The sequence below is a fragment of the Molossus molossus genome, unplaced genomic scaffold (assembly GCF_014108415.1).
Source record: "Molossus molossus isolate mMolMol1 unplaced genomic scaffold, mMolMol1.p scaffold_m16_p_12, whole genome shotgun sequence".
In the NCBI taxonomy this organism is placed as follows: domain Eukaryota; kingdom Metazoa; phylum Chordata; class Mammalia; order Chiroptera; family Molossidae; genus Molossus; species Molossus molossus.
In genome coordinates this window covers 10,206,694-10,226,758 of record NW_023425347.1, presented here as the reverse complement: position 1 = coordinate 10,226,758, position 20,065 = coordinate 10,206,694, and the positions used below count along the sequence as shown (strand labels likewise).

Sequence of the window (20,065 nt, the reverse complement as noted above, 5' to 3'; positions counted from 1 at the left end):
TTTGATGTAGTCCCATGTGTTTATTTTTTCCTATGTTTCTCTTGCCTTAGGTGTTGTATCAGTGAAAATTCTGCTGTGTATGATGTCTGAAATTTTGTTGCCTACATTTTCTTCTAGGATTTTTAAGGATTCACGAGTTACATTTAAGTTTTTTATCCATTTTAGGTTATTCTTGTGTATGGTATAAGTTGGTGGTCTAGCTTCATTTTTTTTGCAAGTAGTTGTCCAGTATTCCCAACACCATTTATTAAAGAGACTGTCTTGACTCCACTGTATGCTTTTGCCACCTTTGTCAAATATTTATTGAGCATATTGTCTTGGGTCAATTTCTGGGTTCTCTGTTCTGTTTCATTGATCTGTCTGCCTGTTCTTGTGCCAGTACCAGGCTGTTTTGATTACAGTGGCTTTGTAGTATAACCTGACATCTGGTAATGTGATTCCTCCTACTGTGTTCTTCTTTTTCAAGATCACTATGGCTATTCGGGCTCTTTTCTGGTTGCATGAGAGTCCTTTTCTTTAAAAAAAAAAAAAATGCCCTGCCCAGTTTGGCTTAGCAGTTAGAGCATCGGCCTGCGGACCAGAGAGACCCGGATTCGGTTCCTGCTAAAGGCATGTATCTTGGTTGTAGTTTGGCCCCAGCCCCGGTTTGGGTTATGTGCATTGCAACCAGTCGATGTGTCTCTCTCACATTGATGTTTCTCTCTCTCTCTTCCCCCCTTTCTCCCTCCCACTCTATCTGAAGATAAATGCAAAAAAAAAAAAAAAAAAATTCCTCGTATGAGGATAAAAAAAAAAGCACACACAAAAAAGTACCTCATAAACTCGAAAGTTATTTATATTTTATTTCATTTCTTTGGAGAGCCAGATCCATTTTAAACACCAAATGGCTTAAATTAGTTTATTAAAATGTTAATAAGGTTGATCTTTATAAAATATAAGCAATTCCTTTTTGTTTTTATAGGATCCTTAACAGCAACTCCACAGAGTAATATCAGACCTTAATAGAAGTGTGAACACCAGTTTGTTTAATATCCATTGCCTTTTAAAGAGGAAAAAGAAAAGTATAACTTTTTTATTAAAGAGACAGTTCTTATGAAGAAGGTGGGAAGAGTATCTAGTTTTAATTTTGAATCCATTTATTGTGAAATTCCATGCCACTTGCTATTTGTATCATGCTTTAGATTTTTGGAATTTGTTTATTTTAATACATGGCAGTGTAGATGTTTAAGAATATAAATGAAAAACCATTTGTCTTCGATTCAGGCAAGTCTGAGGACAAGAAAATGGACTAGTTATCCTTAATCCCCTCCATAAAAGCTTTTGATTCACAACAAAAAAAATTAGACTTTTGATTCTTATTTTTCTTAACAATTCAAGCAGAGCCTTAAATAAGATCCAGACTTTCTTACTGAATTGTTAGATTCTTTTTCCTGCCTATTTTGTGTATTTTTAATTACACAGCCAAAAGATGAGAAATGTACCACTTCTGTACCACATACTTGAATTAGTGGATCTGAAGAGGGAGGAGAAGGGTGTGGAAGAAGAGAGAAATGAGGTCTGATGTGAAACTCAGAACAGGAGATTGTATCGGCTGAGCAGAATTACTCAGTATGGTAGACTCATTTTCCAGATATTTTTTAACAACTGGAAGTTCTTAGAATTATGTTGATCCATTTGGATGGAAAACCTTTGCTTCACTAAATGATAGTTCCAAATAGAATAAGAACCATAATAGTAACAATCGCAGCTACCATTTATTATGTTCCTTATATGCCAGACACCATGTAACTGTTTTCACTGACTAAGATTAGCAAGGAATGATGCCTGCCACTCAAAGTTGCAGAATCCCTCAGTGAAGGTTACTGCCCCGGCAGCAGATGGATAATGCCATACAGAGTGGAAAACGCAGGGAGCCTTTCCTTTATACTCATGGGAAAGTGCAGAAATTACAAAGCAGCAGGTTTTATTTTGTCTCTTTCCTGTAGCCATTACCCGGGAAGGTCCGGATTAGCCAGCAAGAGACCCCATTCTCAAATGCCTTTCTAAATAAAGGCACATTAGCTATAGGTTAATGTTCCTCCTCATGGAGACTAACCTAGGAGAAGAAAGGCAGAGAGGAAGAGAAGAATGAAATAACGTGTGTGCCATGTATTTGCACTTAGAATCTAAGGTGTATGCTTTCATTATAGTATCTACAACTGTATGTGGCAACTGCTAGATTATAAAAATAAAGCATACATCCAGACTCAATCTTTTTATAATAATCTCTGTAATATAAAATATTCCCTACTCTTAGGTTATGGCTTCATTGAACATTGGTGTATTTCAACTAAAGAACATAGAAGGTCCATTGATGTCAAGCAAATGTGGCCACACTGGTTACTGTACTTTACCACACTGGTTAAAAGCAAAATCTAAACAGTGGTTCTTGAATAGGACACATCTCAGAACCACCTGTTTAAAATACCTATGCCCGAGCTTGTAGTTCTGAGCTCCTGGACTTCCTAGACAAAGCCATGGCTCTGAGCCACTGAATAGAGACTTGTATGGCATACCTCTAAGGTATCTATTGCCTTTTTAAAAATATTTTTTAATTGATTTTTTTAGAGAGAGAGATAGAAACATAAGTTTGAGACAGAAACATCGATCGGCTGCTTCCTGCACACCCCATACTGGGGATGGAGCCCACAACCAGGCCATGTGCCCTGACCAGTGATCAAAATGGGACCTCTCAGTCCATGGGATGATGCTCAATTCACTGAGCCACACCAGCGGGGCTCTGTTGCCTTTTAATATCCAGGGGGCTGCCCTGGCCGATTTTGCTCAGTGGTTAGAGCATCAGCCCGTGGACTGGAGAGTCCCGGGTTTGGTTCCTGCTAAGGGCATGTACCTTGGTTGCAGTTTGTCCCCGGCCCTGGTTGGGGTCATGTGGGTGGCAACCACTTGTGTCTCTCTAACATCAATGTTTCTCTCTGTCTCTTCCCCCCTCTTTCCCTCCCGCTCTGTCTGAAGATACATGCAAAAATGTCCTTGGGTGAGGATAAAAAAATATATATATCCAGGGGGCTTATGGCCACGGATAAATTTATTCTCAATTTATTAATCTTATATAGCAACTTAAAATGGATCTTTGCTAAACATTTAAGCATTGAATAAAACCTAAACTATATTTCCTTAACCAATTTAAAAATCCGTCACTTATCTAATATAGCTGCTTCCTTTAAAATTCTCTAAACATCTTAAAGAGTAGCTAAAAATTGCAAAAGCAGTCATTACAAAACCAATAACTACACTTGGCCTAAAATATCAACACTCTTGGTTTAATTCAGGTAGTCATTATGTCTACACAGCATTCTATGGTTTCAGAAATGTCACATTAATTAGTACTTGACTCAGTTTTAATAGGAAAGAAAAAGAATACCTGCATTTATCAGGACCTGGAGTAGATACTACCCGATTCCTGCTCAGCACCCTGGTCACCAATCTGAGCTGTCTTTTTATGGGTAACGTTCACTTGTTACATCATTGTGACTGTGTGTGTGTGTGTTGCTTTGATCAATGAGAATGCCATTAGCAATAGGGAACAAAGAGGACCCATATGAAGAAAGGAAATGTTCTCTCTGTAACATCCAGCAAATAGTTGAAAATGCAGAACTAGAGCTCAGAAGCCAATTAGAGCAGAAGACCCAGGTCTGGAAGTCACCTGATAAGAGGGGAAACCTGGAGATCGGGCTGTGTTGCCTAGAGAGAGTAGGCAGAGGGAAGGGGCTGTGAAGAGCATTCACAGTTTTGAGGCATGACATTGGCCTGTGTCCATTACTTATGGAGCAGAAACCTTCTGGGATGAGGCAGCCGGGGCCGTTTATAATTCCAAGAGCAACCTCAGTGGGAGAGAACAGAGCAAGCCGGTGGTCCAGAAGCAGAGGCACCCAATGTGGAAGAGAAGTTGGTAACAAAGAGCAGGAGAGGACAGAACAAATGTTTGAGGATCTGGGAAATGGGTAGGGTCCTTCTGGGTTGTCTTGGCTATTTTAAGGATGCAAAGATTTTATTATTTTTATTGACTAGGAGGAAGGAGCCAATGTAAAAGAAATCATCAAAGATACATTAAAGAATAGAACAAACGTAATAGAGCAAGGTCCAAGAGCAACCAGGGGAAAGTATGTTTTCTTAGGAGTCCCAAATACTGTTAGAGAAGGGAAGGGGAATAGAATAGATAAAAATATATGTAGATAATTCTGAGGTAAAGACAGAGACACTGAAGAAGCTCACATTTTCTGTTTTCTACTTTGTCATTCAACTTCCAACCGGGTTTGTGTTTTGGGCTTATAATTATGTCCCTGGCTGGTTTTGCTCAGTGGTTAGAGCATCAGCCTAAGGACCAAAGAGTTTCAGGTTCAATTCTAGTCAAGGGCACATAACTCGACTGCAGTTCGTCCCTGGCCCTGGTTGCAGTCATGTGGGAGGCAGCCAATCGATGTCTCTATCTCACATCGACGTTTCTCTCTCTCCCTCTCTCTCTCTCCTTCCTTCCTCCCTCCCTTCCTTCCTCCCTCCCACTCTATCTGAAAATCAGTGGAAAAATATCCTCAGGTGAGGATTAAAAGAAACAAGCTTATAATTTGATTACTTATAATTATGTAATCAAATATATCAACAACTTTTTTAATACCTTTGTGGGGTTTTTTTAACATGAAATTTTATTCATCCTACATGGTCCCAATATTTTTTTTTAATGGTAAAGAGCAAAACTCTGTGTATAAAGTTTGGGTTGTAAGATTGATATGTGTTGCTTGAGAAGAGAGAAGTGAAAAGAGTGTATTACAGTAGATGTGGAGAAAGTGAGGGGAGTCCATTACGAATAGGAACAAGGATAACCGTGCACCATGGATGACCAAGTTAAAGTGAATCAGCATGACCAGTCAGTCAGCCCTGTTTTGCGGCAGTCAGGAGCAGATAGGGAGAAGGAGTTTTGTTCAGTCTTCCCCAGGCTGAAATTGGCAAGAAGAATGCAGCAGTAGAAGTCTGGTGAGGCAGGGTTACCCAGGCAAGCATCCCTGCAGTGACTAGTCACCAGACCCATGCTGAGAGGGATCAATCAACGGGAGCACATTTAGGAGGAAGAGCAAGCTCGGGATGACAGACTGAGAAAATTAGAAAGATAGGAGATTTAAGCCATAGTAATCAAAACAACCTGTTACTGGCACAAGAACAGGCATATAGATCAATGGAACAGAACAGAGAACCCCGAAATTGACTCAAGTCATCATGTTCAATTAATATTTGACAAAGGTGGCAAGAGCATACAATGGTGTTGCTCTTCAATAAATGGTGTGGGAAGATTGGACAGCTACATGCAAAAAAAAAATGAAGCTAGACCACCAACTTACACCACACACAAGAATAAACTCAAAATGGATAAAAGACTTAAACGTGACTCATGAATCCATAAAAATCCTAGAAGAAAATGCAGGCAACAAAATGTCAGACATCACAAGCAGCAGAATTTTCACTGATACAATGCCTAAGACAAGAGAAACAAAGGAAAAAATTAACATGGGACTACATCAAACTAAAAAGTTTCTGCACAGCAAAAGATAAAATCATCAAAATGGAAAAGCAACCCACTCCACGGGAGAGCATAATTGCCAACCATACATCAGATAAGGGATTAATTTCCAAAATATATAGTGTACTCATACAACTCAACAAAAGGAAGACAAAGAACCCAATTAAAAAATGGGCAGAGAGCCCTGGCCAGTTTGGCTCAGCGGTTAGAGTGTCGACCTGCGGTCCAGAGAGACCTGGGTTCAGTTCCTGCTAAGGGCACATACCTCGGTTGCAGTTTGTCCCCTTGGTTGGTCATGCGGTGGCAGCCACTTGATGTGTCCCTTTCACATCGATGTTTCTCTCTCTCTCTCTCTCTCTCTCTCTCTCTCTCTCTCTCTCTCTCTTCCTCTCTCTTCCTCCCACTCCATCTGAACAAAAAATGGGAAAATTCCTCAGGTGAGGATTAAAAAAAAAAAGGAAAAAAAAATGGGCAGAGGACCTAAATAGACACCTCTCCAAACAGGACATACAAATGGCCAAGAGACGTATGAAAAAATGCTCAGTGTCACTAATCATCAGAGAGATGCAAATTAAAACAACTATGAGGTATTACTTCACACCTGCCAGAATGGCCGCCATCAACAAATCATCAAACAAGTGCTGGTGAGGGTGTGGAGAAAAGGAGACTCTAGTACTCTGCTGGTGGGAATGCAGACTGGTGCAGTCACTATGGAAAACAATATGGTATTACCTCAAAAAATTAAAAGTTGAACTGTCATTTGACCCAGTGATCCCACTTCTAGGAATATACCCTAAGAAGCCTAAAACACCAATCAGGAAGAATATATGTACCCCTATGTCCATAGTAGCACTATTTACAATTACTAAGATCTGGAAACAGCCCTAGTGTTCATCAATAGATGCAGCTGTAAGAAAGAAAGATCTCTTATCCTTTGAAACGACATAGAGGAACCTGGAAAGTATTATGCTAAGTGAAACAAGCCACTCAGAGAAAGACAAATATCACATGATCTCACTTATTTGTGGAATATAATGAACAAAACAAGCTAAGGAACAAAATAGACCCAGAGACATGGAAGTGGGGTGCAGACTGACAAACCTCAGAAAAGGTAGACGTGGGGGAGGGAAGAGACAAACCACAGACCTTATGTGCATGTGTGAGTAAACAAGGACAGACACAGTAATGCTGGGTCGGGGCGGGGGTGGGATTAGGAGGAGGGTGTCAATGGGGGGAAAGGAGAAACATCTGTAACAAAAATTAATAAACATTAAAAAAAAGAAGAAAGATGGGAGATTCAAGGAGGATGTGTCAGTGAGATTCAAGCTGCAACATAAGGGTAAGTGACATTAGGGAGGCAATGAGAATCATTAGATTTGAGGATGATAGGTATAAGCCAGGATATTAGCAAAGCTAGTAGCATAGATGCTGAAAAGCCTAAAATCGCTAGCAGAAGAATGAGTGGCCAGAAAAACTGAGTTAGGTAGTGAAGTCATCAAAGGAAGGAAATCAGTAGATAACAGCTACAAGTTTGGGAAGAGGGTCAGGCCACAGGGTACACCTATGCTGCCATACAGCAGCCCCGAAGAAAGTGGAATAAGCAGGTGGTAAAAATTTCAGAGGTTTTATAGGTGCCTCTAGGGATTGATTATAGGCTCTTCAGATGTTCTCAGTAACCATCTTCTGGAAGATGCTAGTGTTCTCAAATTAGCCCAGTATGCAAATCTATTTACTCTGCTGAATCATCATTTATGGTTTTATGTTGAGACTTAGCTTGTTCGTTTCTACCTGAGAAACTGTGATGTGTGGCTAGAAGTAAAGGAAATTGATTAGCCTGTGTCCCTGGCATAATAAGGCTTCCTCTGACACAGTCACATTGCTGTGATTAAGCACAGAGAGAAATCAGTGGTAAGCAGAGCCACAGCCAGAGGAGCATTGTAAGCATCATGGGCCAGGATATTGTAAAACACAACTTGTATGGCTGTTCCCCAAAAATTAAACATAAAATTAACATATGCTCAACAATTCTACTTCAGTATATATACCCAAAAGAACTGAGAGCAAAGTCTCAAAGAAATATTTATATATCTGTGATTGTACCAGCATTATTCACAATAGCTAAAAGGTGGAAATGTTCCAAATGTCAGTTGATAAATGGATAAACAATGTTATATAGGTACAATGGAATATTATTCAGCCTTCGAAAGGAATGACGTTCTGACACATGCTACAACATAGATGAACCTTGGAGGCATTATGCTAAATGAAATAAGCCAGCTAAATGAAATAAGCCAGCCATTAAAAGGACAAATATCACATGATTCCACTAATATGAAGTATCTAGAATAGTCAGATTGTTAGACACAAGAAGTAGAATGACGATTGTCAGGAAATGGAGAGTTCCTGACTAATGGGTCCAGAGTGTCAGTGTGGTAGACTGAAGAGCTCGGGAGGTGGAAGGCGGTGGTGGTCACACAGCCATGTGCATGTGTTGAATGCTGCAGAACTGCACTTGCTGTTTAAATGATCAATTTATGTATAACTAACCACAGTTATATTTTTAAAATATAAATAAATTATTTTAAATAAATGGTTTAAATGATAAATTAGATCCTGACTTTGAATTATTAAGAGGTGTTAACTCCTTTTTTTTTTTTTTTCACTGTTGTGCATTTAATTCTTAGTGATAAGAAAGCCCGTGAGAACATGCTCTAATCATTTACTGGTCTTACAAGGGTATTAACCATGCACACAGGTGTTACACACATGCAAATACATGCTTTATTTTTCTATGAAATAGCAAATTAGAACTGCCAATAAACCCCTTCCATAAAAGGAACTCACTTTATTTTTTTATTTTTTTTAATCTTCACCCGAGGACTATTTTCCATATTTTGTTCAGATAGAGTGGGAGGGAGAGAGAGAGAGAGAAACATCGACGTGAAAGGGGCACCTCGAGTGGTTGCCACCCGCACAACCCAACCTGGGCCAGCGACAAACTGCAACCGAGGTACATGCCCTTAACGGGAACCAGACCCGGGTCTCTCTGGACCACAGGCCGACGCTCTAACCGCTGAGCCAAACCGGCCAGGGTGGAACTCACTTTATTTTAACCATTTGTAGCAGGGAAGTATAATCAGAGAAAATTCTTTCAACCCTACCCATTTTGTTAATTTCTTCTCTTTTTCCCTGGGTTAGAAAAGGTAATGTATATAAAATACTTTTATAGAGAGCATCATGATTTTGAAAAGTAAGGCACCAAAGTGACTAGCAGTGTCTTCCAGCCTCCCAGTGGGACAAGGCATTATGCCCCTCTAGACAGGCAGAGCAGGTGGGATGGGGTCAGCTGCCTCAACTTTTCTCCTATTAAGGAAAAAAAAAAAAAAAAACCACTTTGAAAAGGAAATCTTCATTTGAAATACCACCTTTAATTACTATGATACTCTTTTCTCTTTTTCACCCCCGCTCTGTATTTTAGACTTCCCCTTATAGCCTGGTTCAGAGCTGTATCCTCAGCCAGCCCTAGGAATAAAGCATTAGTACAATCACATCATGTTTGTACAGCTTAGGAACAGCCATTTTCCTCTTTGGGCTGCAAAATAGGCAGGATGGGCTAGCTGATCTAGGGCTTCTTTCTATCGCCGAAATTTACCTGATTCCCCAACCTGGCCTGGGCTCACATTCAGTCCCCTCTGTAACCACTCTGCTCCTCTGTTAGTATTGGCCACCTTGCCTGGGTGACAGCAATGCATGTTGTTATTTTATGTTTCACTCAGCATTCCAAGGAAAGAAGAGGGATGAGGGAGGTAGTTGTTGGTCTAAATGTCAGCTAAATCTTCACTTGGTTGAAGTGTTACGCTCGGCAAGCCATGACTCTTTTGTAAATGAGACTGCCAGAGATTAATAGGTGTGCCAGCAGATCTCATAAATTTTTACATGACCTCACATTTTGAGATGTTTGGAGTCAGTGTTGGGGGGTGTGTGTGTGTGTGTGTGTGTGTGTGTGTGTGTGTGTTGAGGAAGGGGGAGAATTACCTGACAATCACTGGTTTCAGAAGCCCATGTGCACACGAGGACAAGCTTTCATGCGTATCTATATACACGTGTCCTAACTGAAGATGTGCTGGTGTCTTTGTTTCCAAGGGGATTATGTAAGCATTATCAATAGAAGCCTACAAAGCAGGCTACAGAAACACAGGTATTTAGAAAGCATTGGACAGGCAGAGTGCTGAAAAGGTGACTCCAGCATCAAGTTCTAATAGAATAGCTGAGTATAAATAATGTCTGCTGCCACTTTGGCGCTATTAGACATCGGAGGGGATCACTAACAGGTTGTCTCTGTGTTAGTAAAAAAAGTTGTGCTCTGTGTCTGTTATAAACTAAATGTTTGTGCCCCCCCCCAAAAAAAAAAACTTATATATGGAAACCCTAAGCCCTGGTGTGATATTAGAAGGTGAGATCTTTGGGAGGTAATTAGAATTAGTGTATTCATGAGGGTGGAGCCTATGTGAAGGGGATTAGTGCCCTTATAATTGTCCCAAGAGAATGTGCTTCCTCTCTTTCTGCTAAGGGTAGTGTGCAACTTACTTTGGGGTGCACAGTCTAGATTTTTCTCTATCATTTCACAGCCACTACATAAAATCTTTTTTTGTACATGATCTTTTTTAAAACACACACACACACACAAAATAACTTTTTTCTGATTTTCAACTAAGTCATCTGCTTCTAGCTAATTCGCAGCAATGCTTATCCTCTGACCCAGGTTGTCTTTTAACGCTGTCCCCATTATCACATTTCTCTGCAGTCCTGAATTCTGTAGGCCAGCAAGAATTTTTAAAACATGCACTGACCTCTTTTTCCTTAGCTTGTCAAATAAAAAATGACAACAGACAACAAAACAGTAGCCATCCAGTGTGAATGAATCAAAATTATACCCTTTTTTTTTTGTCAGCTTGGTAAAAAATTTTTTTTTTTTTGGTGTGCCGCAGAAATTTAGTAATTAGTTTATGTGTCATGAGATGAAAAAGGTTGAAAATCACTGGCCTGGGTGTTAGGGAAGAGATTACTATGCCACTACACGTAATTACTGCCACAGGACGATGTGAGCCAGGGAAAAGAACAAGGTCGTCTCTTTCTAGTTCTGCCTCTACTGGTGCTTTGCTTCAGGCTGTGACAGAGAGAAGCAGGAAGGATGGGAACAGGAAGCCAAGGTGAGAAGGCTAAGCATTTTTCAGTCCATTTTATATCGCAGATTCCCAAAATATGAAGTCTATTCATATGTAAATGTTTACTTAAAAAACATTGCTATATAAATGATATTTGTATCTTTCATTCCCACATACACACTACTGCAGAAAACAGAGTTTTGTTTTAGAAGCTTTATTTTTCAGGAGAGTTATGCTTAGGAATCCTGAACAATGATTTTTAAGAACACATAAGAGTTTCTACATGCAAGTGTTACTCTTCAAACTATTCACCTTGAGCCCCTGCCTGTTCACTGCAGTAACCTTCCTTTTCAGAACTGCCTGGTTCCAGTTGCCAGTGCGCACCAGACACTGCATGGCGTCATGGCTTCTTTCTTTATACTTGACTCAGTCACTTTTCACTGTTTCCGAAAGGTAAATCTACCCTCAAAGGGTGAAACTTTGCCAACACAGACAATCTACAAAAGAATGTATGAGTTATTTATTCAGTAAATATTGAGTACCTACTGTGTTGCCAAGTGTTCTGCTAGACACCAAGGATATAAGATGAGTAGACAAATTAAGTTCTTATTGTCAAGCTGCTGACAATCTTAGGGTAAGACAGACATTCACACAAACAACTAAATACACAGTGAAAATGTGGCATATGTGGGTGTAGCAGGAGCCCAGGGAGAGGAGTGAGTGACTTTCAGGAATGTTTGAAACAAAGACATCATCCCTAGAACGCATTATCTCCAAAAATGACAGTTTTGAGGGAGGTATGAGATCTAGTATGTTTCTTGGAGACTACTTTCATTTCCTAATAATCACTTCTCAACTCTGTAAATGCATTTAACCTGACTTGTTTGCAGTAATAGGAAAAGTTACTGCTACAGTGTGATAACATTCTTCAGCCCCTCAAACGGTTTATAAGTTAGAGCATGTTATGACTTTAGTTGAATTTTATGTTTTTGGCAGTCATTGAAGTAACCTGGTTCCACAGGACGTATGTGACAGCTATGGCTAAAAAGATGGAAGGACTTAAGCATTCCTCATGCTGGAGCAGCAGGAAAGAAACATGTCCTACCAACAACGTGGGAGTTTGGTTCTAGAGCTAAATTAAATAAGCATCCTTCACTCAGATGATAATTGTGTTGGCACCAGTGAGCTTGTATATCACCAAATTATGCCCTCAGAAAGGCAATTGGTGCTTAAAAAGAAGTCATCCTGAAGAACAGGGGTAGTGTTTTCTGGTCAGGTGATTTACATCAGAGCAAGACATGATTATTCCTGTCACTGTAGTGGAAAATGTCTTTCTGAGATCTTTAAGAATGCATCAACTATGCAATTTAAGGAAAACCTTAAGATATAGTAACTAGCAGAGAAATACTAAGCTGAGAAATTTCTAAAATCATCTGTGATTTTTGCTGCTGAAACAAACATTTCAGTAATGGTCACACCTCTCAAGAGTACAGTCTCTTGAACACACAAAGAAATGGGAGATCTGCTAGTTCTTCAGTGATTGATGATGCAATTGTAGTATCAGTTTTCCACAATTTTTCTTCATATTGCCATTCTCGTGTTTTACATGCATTTAAGACATTTACAATGGTAGGGGATTCTTGAGATATTTTCAAAGAGCCAACAACCCTAAGCAAAATGAGTGCTTTGGTACTGTGTCATTTAGGTCATTAAAGAAGCATATTTCTGTGTATAACACTGCTCCTGTGTGCTTATGTGAGGGGCAACTTGGGGAAATAGGTTTCAAGTTTCTCTGCTTCCGTGCCAGCGTAGATAAAATTCTTTTCTCCCACTTTTGGAAATCTGACATTCATAGTCCCTAAAACTTTAAACCACTGTGAAATAGGTAATCAGCTGACCTTATTCCTGTTTTTAATATGAAGATGGAAACTTCATTTTCAAAGGCAAATCTGTCAGATCATAAAATTAGCAAACTTCTTTTGGTGCTGTAGCCCTCAGGCACAGTACTGCCAAGGGTTGTTTACAAACCACAGGCCTTACAGAGTGTAAACTATGAAAACCTCCTTCCCATTGGCTCCTGAGAAGTTGAGGAACAGATTGCACAGTTGAATATTCAGTATGAAAACTTTGGATAAGGCTTAGAACCCAATAGAGGCTGACAGGCAGTAGCATTTGTAGCACAAAAGAATCCATTGTAGATATTTTCTTGGTATTCCACAGGCCCTGTTCCAACACTCTATCTCTGCCACCAAAACCCACCAGTATAAAACAACCACCATTTTTATTGTACTCACAGACAGATCAGGAATTCTGATGGTGCACAGTAGGAATGGCTTACCTCTGACCCATGATGTTGGCCTCAGTGGGGAACACTGCAGTGCTGGAGATAACTAAATTGGCTGGGAGTTGGAATCACCTGGAGGCTTCCTTACACAGGTGCGGTGCCTCAGCTGGCACCAGCCATGACTATTGAACAGAAAATCTACATGTGGCCTCTCCATGTGGCTTGGGCTTCATGTCATCATCACAACCTCAAACTTCTTACACCATGGTCAGAACTACAGAGGAAAGTGCTCCAGAGGTTAAGACACCACTGCATGGTCTTTTATTACCTAGCCTGAAAGTCACACAGCATCACTTCTGCCACATTCGATTGCTCAAAGCTGTCATCATTCCAGGGATGGGGACATAGGACTCCCGCCTCCCTCAGTCCTCAGTGGTAGGAGTGTCACAAAGTTTGTGGCCATATTTTAAAACAACCACAGCATAGGGACTATAGTCAATAATATTGTAATAACTACGTATGGTATCAGATAGGTACTAGACTTAGGGTGGGGGGGGTCTTCACTTCATAAGTTATATAAAGATCTAATCACTATGCTATACACCTGAAACTAATATAATGTATGTCAACTGTAATTGAAAATTTTAAATAAAAAAAGTTTTTTTAATCACAGGTCCCTTCTCTTTGGTATTGCAACAGCCCCTTGTCCTTGAATGCAGAAGAATTATAATTATCTTACTATATTCTGATTATATTCTTTTACATTTTTCCCCCAACAGTTGTTCAAGAAGAGCCTTGGAGCTCCACCTACATCCCATTACTTCTTAAATCACTAGGTCAGGCAGGAAAGAGAAGGGTGAATAAACATAAAATATTCAAGTGGAAGAAGCTGTGGCTTACTGGAAAGCTTTGGTACATTTTAAGGGACAGCTGTTAGTTCCAACTGAAAGTAGGAATAAAGTCTTTGTATTTCCAGAACTTCCTGATGGCATCTAATTTTTTACCCCTGGAACCTCCGGGGTCCGGGTTTGTGCTATTTTCTACGTGCTGTCTCAGAACCCCTCTCCAGAGGTCCAAGGCAGTAGTTAAGATCGAGCATTTACGTAGAGCCACAGGGATCTCCACACTGGAGTCCGGAATGCCTGTCTGTTAAATACTGCTTACTTTTTTTTTTTTTTAACATGTTTTAATTGATTATTTTATTTGGATTTTTTTTAGAGAGAGAGAGAGGAACATCAATGTGAGAGAGCAACATCGGTCAGCTGCCTCCTATACAACCACTACTGGGGATCAAGCCTGCAACCCGAGCATGTGCCCTGACCAGGAATCAAGCCAGACCTTTTGGTGCATGGGAGAGAACGTTCAACCAACTGAGCCACACCAGCTAGGGCAATATTGCTTACTTTAATATTTTTAAAACCTGTAGCCAACAATCTGGGTTCTCAATAAGCGTTCTTCCTCTGTCAGTAATCAGCACATGAACAGCAGCATTGTAACACAGGAATTATGTGTATGATGTCTCCAAGACCAACTGGCTAAAAAGCAGAACTTTAATAACTAGCTGTAAAAATGAAGATGGCTTGCCTTGTATTTTATAGTCTCAATTCATCTCAATTTTATTTTAGAATTTAAACTTGTTCTAAGCACAATACCTATTTTAAAAAGAGGGAGGAAATATATATATATATATATATATTCACCTTAATTTAATATTTGGGACTTACAATTACCAAGTATAAGTGTAAAGACAGAACAAAAATCATAAGAAAGTAGAAAGACCAAGAAAGGATTTTAGAAAGCTGAAGCTTTCTTTTCCTTTCTACCCTCCTTGAACTAATCATTAATTAAGTTTATAAGTAACCTCCCTCCTTCCAAGAAGAAATGTCCCAATGACACCACACAGGATGAAGCACTCGGAATGATTTTCATTTTCATTTTTGTAACTTGAGTCTTTGTGAAAACTTCTCAGTGCAATGTATGTCCCTTGGGTACTATTCATTGTCACCTCTGGCAAAGCCAGCAGTGGGGAGAGGAGGATATGTTCCTAATTTTAACCACAATCATTGATTTAAAGGTGACACTCTCCTTAGTACTATGGCTGATGCCCTGGAGGGGTAAAATTAGTGGCTTTTCTCAATGGAGGTAAAATTTGCATGATTTTAAAATGTTCTATAGAGCTTTCTTACTCCCTATACAGATGCATTGTAAGATGTAAACACAGGCAGCTGCTAGTGAGAGACTTTATTCCTCTTTTACCCTAACTTACAAAAAAAAAAGCAAGCCAAGAATATTTCCAAAGAATCTACCATTGACAACATCAGGTCTGACATAGAGAACTGAAGAGGAGGTAGCTTCCCCAGTTTGCCTATTGAAAGCAACTCTAAAAGCAGGTTACTATATTTTATAAGGTGGTTAATTACTATAAGATATACTTCTTTATCAAATTAATTTCTTTTTATTGTATATGTATTTAAGCATGAGCCCTACACTCAGAAAAATTGACCACAGAAAGTGACCAGCCCATAACAGACACAGTAAACAGTAAATTTGTAAAATAAAATAAAATAACTTAAAATATGACATATGTTATTGATCACTTTTGTATTCATTAGTTACTCTCTTTAGTAACATAATTTAGTGGAATTTCAAACATGTTAATATAATGTTAATTTAATAGGAAAGGATTACAGTTTTAAACATATTTCACTCTTTAAAGTATGGCATCTTTAATGCTGCTAGTTGTTCTTGTTCTAGGACTGACTCAGACCTCATGATTCACTAGCCCTACACATCTCGGGTACATACCTGAAAGTACTGCTCCCCAGGTTAGAACCTTGGCTCGGCTCAAGGAGTAGTTTTGGAGAAACTTGCAGACAGAAAGAAGGACCTAATTTCTTAAGCAATGCCCAGAGCATAGCTTCGTGTACAGCGTGTGTGACAGTGTTGGTATATTTAATTGCTGTGTTTGGTATTAACAAATGTGTAATGGCACAAAGCACAAGAAATTTCATTACATCTCTGGCAAATTCATGTTGAAAGAACGAAGGACAGATGGTTGAAAACAGCCATAAAATATTCTATTACATGTCAGCAAAAATCATTAGACAGTAGTTAAAGAGATGTTATTAATGGATCATATTCACTTGGGGAGTCATGTTTCTAGAATGCACATTAAAGCAAAGATACTTCTGGTATTTTTAATGTAATCAGGGCCAAAGACAAACAAGTCTTTCTGTGTAATTAGAAAATGGATTTATTGACAGTAAAGAAGCTGCTATGCAGCCTGGCTCTACATCACTGAGGAAGTTACTGTTTTTATCTTTTAATACCAAGGATTAGAACAGAACTGTTGGGTATGAGCCCTGTAGGTCGCTGAAATAATACATCATTGTTTTATTGATATATTCTGGGAAGGGGTAAAAATATTATTTCTGAAAATCATCAAAAGCCTGTTTTTAAAAAGCCATGGACAACAAACCAATTTGTGAACTATGAATGAATAACTTTAATTTCCCAAGTGTTTCAACATGTCCTTTTAGAATTAATACAGACGTCAGCATTTTGACTTTGTGAGCATGAGAGTGATTTTGGTGCGTGTTTTATGTCTGCGTGACAAACAGCATGTCTGTAGGATGATGAGAGCCTTTAGACCAGGTGCTGTAACTTGGTGTGGTCCCCTATCTGAAGAGCAGAACTTCAGCCCTGTCAGTCCAGAGTGTTGGAATTTTAGGGCCTATGCCATTGCAAAACAGAGTGGGGGCCACTGAGTGAATTTACCATCGAAGCAAAAGGAATGGAGGAATTCATGAAACGGGGATCATTGTTCTTAGCTTGTCCAGGGCTTCCTCTTCTCAGAGTGTTGGGAATGCTCTCTTCTCAGAGAAGCTCTTTTTCTGGGCTTCCCGAAAATTGCTGTTCTTCAAATGGTGCTGCTCTCCCGTACAGGAGCGGCCCCTGTTTCAGCGTGTTCCCAGCGTGTCAGAGTGCATGGGATGTTTTTCCTTGTTACCTCTTAGATCGCTGCTAGCCTCTGGCTTCCAGGTAGGCCAGAATCACGTAGTTAGTGTGTCTCCAGAGCCCATTTTGGACATGGGCAAGAGTTCCTTTATGCAGCTCGCAATGCTCATTGTGTGTGGACTCAGGAGTGCCTTTTCTGAAATGCGCCACCTGGAGCTACATACAAATGCAGACTGCAGTCCGTGGACGTCCCGCACGGACGCGTGGGTGTCACTGTAGGTTTATGGACTCCGTTCCAGTGGAGTGGTGATTTACAGTGTGCTGTACTAGAAACTGATTGCCTCTGAGTGGATTTCCCCCATTCATAACTCTTCTCTATCCCTTTCACCTAAAAATAATAATAGTAAACAATTTAAACATGCTGTATAAATCTGCTATGTTTGATAAAAGCAGGGGAAAATCTCAGCACCTACCAAGACAGGAGCATAAAAGCGCCACAGTTCTCTCCATGTTTCCAGCACAAAAAGAGGTGCTTTGTCATCACTTTGGACTCAGAATGTTTATATAGTTGGTTAATGAGTACCAGCTATTGATTCTTATGTTATGGCTGCAGAAAGTTTAAACTTCTAGATTTATTACTAATTATAAAAATAAGTCTTGGCTGTCTTTCAGCATTCATTCTCACTCTCCCACCCCCACCCCCATCACCCAGTTTTGACATTGGTGTGTCTTTCTCAGGCAAGTTAAACCTTGAACTGGAATAAGTCTTCCAAGTGCTAGATGCCAAACAGCTTTTATGATTCACACTTGTAAACTCGGGAGCTGAAGGGATGGAGGGCTCTTCCGAAGCACTGTTTTAGTGTTTTGCCTGACAAGGAGAGTGGGTAGGAGCTAGAGATGGATATAGTGTTGATGAATGATTAGGCATTTTGTGGGCATTGGGAGGGTTGGTTCAAGGTAAATATTTTTTTTATTACATGTATAATCCATAGTTATAATAATTGAGGGGAGAAAGAAAAATTGTTCATAATTCTTCTATTATGAAATACTATTATTTTCATATATATCCTTTCTGAATGTTACTTCTACAAATATATACCTGTGAATGTATGTTTTTCATTAATTGAATCCTGCTAAGTAATCATTTATAAGTAAGCTTTATGATCTCCTAGTTAAAATTAACGTATTTCAAGTCAGTAATCATGTGCAAGCTTTATTGTTTGTAAGTGGACACGGAGAGCCACTGAATGCATCACCATCGTGTTTGGCCACCCCTGTTGTTGGACTTCCAATCACTTCCAGTGTTTGCTACTTTAACATTGCTCTGATGAACATCCTTGTATCTTTGTTTATTTATCTAGCTGTTCATTTAGGACGGATTACTGGAAATCAACTCGATAGGTCAAAATTTTACCCAATAGAAGGAGACTGTATACATGCCCAACTGGGAAGAGGGCAGGTGTGTTCGTTTTTAATATTCTGCTATTGTATCACCCTGTGCTGTGAGATTGGATGAAATCTTGTTCTTCATATTGCCATATTGAAAAGGAACAAAGTGAGAAACGCTGTTTTATACCTTTGGGGTGACAGACCTTTTGTGAATCTAAGCTTCGGATACTCTCCTTGAAAGATGCATATATGCATATATGTATATATACAGTGCCAAGGGCCATCAGCTCTGAAACCTAATCAGTGGCCTCCAGGTAAGGCTTTGACTTACAGCTACTTCCTAGTTTTTTTGTTTTTTGTTTTTAATTATCATTTTCATACCAGTTAAGAATGAAGTTAATTTATTATTTTTGCTCAGATCTAGTACATATTTTTATAGTCCTTCATATATAGGCTATTGACGGTTATAGTATAGTATTCAAACTGAGAATGAAAATAAACTTCCAAAAAGATAGACTGCCACTACTATTCTAGGCTTAAGTTTGGCAGTGAATTACCAAAGATTTATTTGAGCCATTTGGGCAAGACCACATTTTAAATATATAGGATGTGATGGTCACATATTTCACTTTACTCCATCTGTTCATACATTTTCCTTCTTGCAGGATTTATCTAATTGAATATCCTACTGTCCCATTTGGTGTGCCTAAAGCCAGGCTCATAATTTTCTTTCAAATCATGCTCCACTCCTCATATCTAACATCTGTTCATTGTACCCCTCTTCTCCCTGTCACTCGTGGCTGAAACTTTGGATTCCACTTGAGTCCTCCCTTGCCCAATGTGTTAATCAAGGTTCTCTGCAGACACAGAACTAATGAGAGTGTGTGTGTGGGGGGGTTGTTACAGGAATTTGCGCACACAATAATGGCGGCTGGCAAGTCCCAGGTTATGCCAGTGGTTTAGCTATAGCTCAAGTCTGAAGGCCTGAAAACCAAGAGAGCCAGTGGTTTAATACCAGCCCAAAGGCCGGCAGGCACAACACCCAGGAAGACCCTTTGTGTCAGTTCACGTTCAAAAGCAGGGAGAAAAAAGTTGATGGTCCTTTTAAGGTCACCAGGCAGAAAGAATTCTGTCTTTCTCAGGGAAGAGTAATGCTTTTTGTTCTATTCAGGCCTTCAACTGAGTAGATGAGGCCCACCCACATTATGGAAGGCAATCCACTCTACTTAGTCTACCAGTTTAAATAATAGCATCCAAACTGCCCTCACAGGAACACCCAGGCTAATATCTGACTAAACACATGGACACCCTGTGATTCTGGCCTTTACCCTGCCCCTGTCTGAGATGCAGAATCCTTCGGCATTCAGAGACTCAAGGTGGGAATTATACAATCTCTTCTCCCTTCAGCTCGCACCGTATATTGCAGCCAAATGGATCTCCTCGTCTAAGATTCTGCTTTATGACTACTATTGAATCCTTTGAAGTTCAGCTCCTTCTGTCTATCCCCTTGTAGGCTGCCACTCCTCCCAGCTGTGCCCCTGGACTGTGGTTGTGTTTGTCCACTGTCCCTGATATATTTCTCCACAGCACATTTGCTGGCCGTTCCTTAAAAGCTTACCCCTCTCAAAGCTACAAGGTATCCTTGGTCTTGGAATTTTCTCACTCGGGTCACCTGTCCCTCCTCCAAACCTAGCAGAAATC

General features: G+C 39.8%; 1 protein-coding gene across 6 annotated transcripts in view; it reads left to right on the top strand.

The window, feature by feature from the left end:
* Positions 1–20,065, top strand: part of LYRM4 (LYR motif containing 4) — a 163,319-nt gene that overhangs the window by 76,444 nt on the left and 66,810 nt on the right. The window contains exon 3 of one of the 6 annotated variants that reach the window (XM_036256970.1): positions 3,397–3,458. The exons of the other annotated variants lie outside the window; for them this stretch is intronic. Within the exon in view, the coding sequence (XP_036112863.1) occupies positions 3,397–3,402 (6 nt within the window). The 3' untranslated portion in view covers positions 3,403–3,458. Of the gene's footprint in view, positions 1–3,396; positions 3,459–20,065 lie in introns of those variants that run through there. 6 annotated transcript variants of the gene reach the window in all.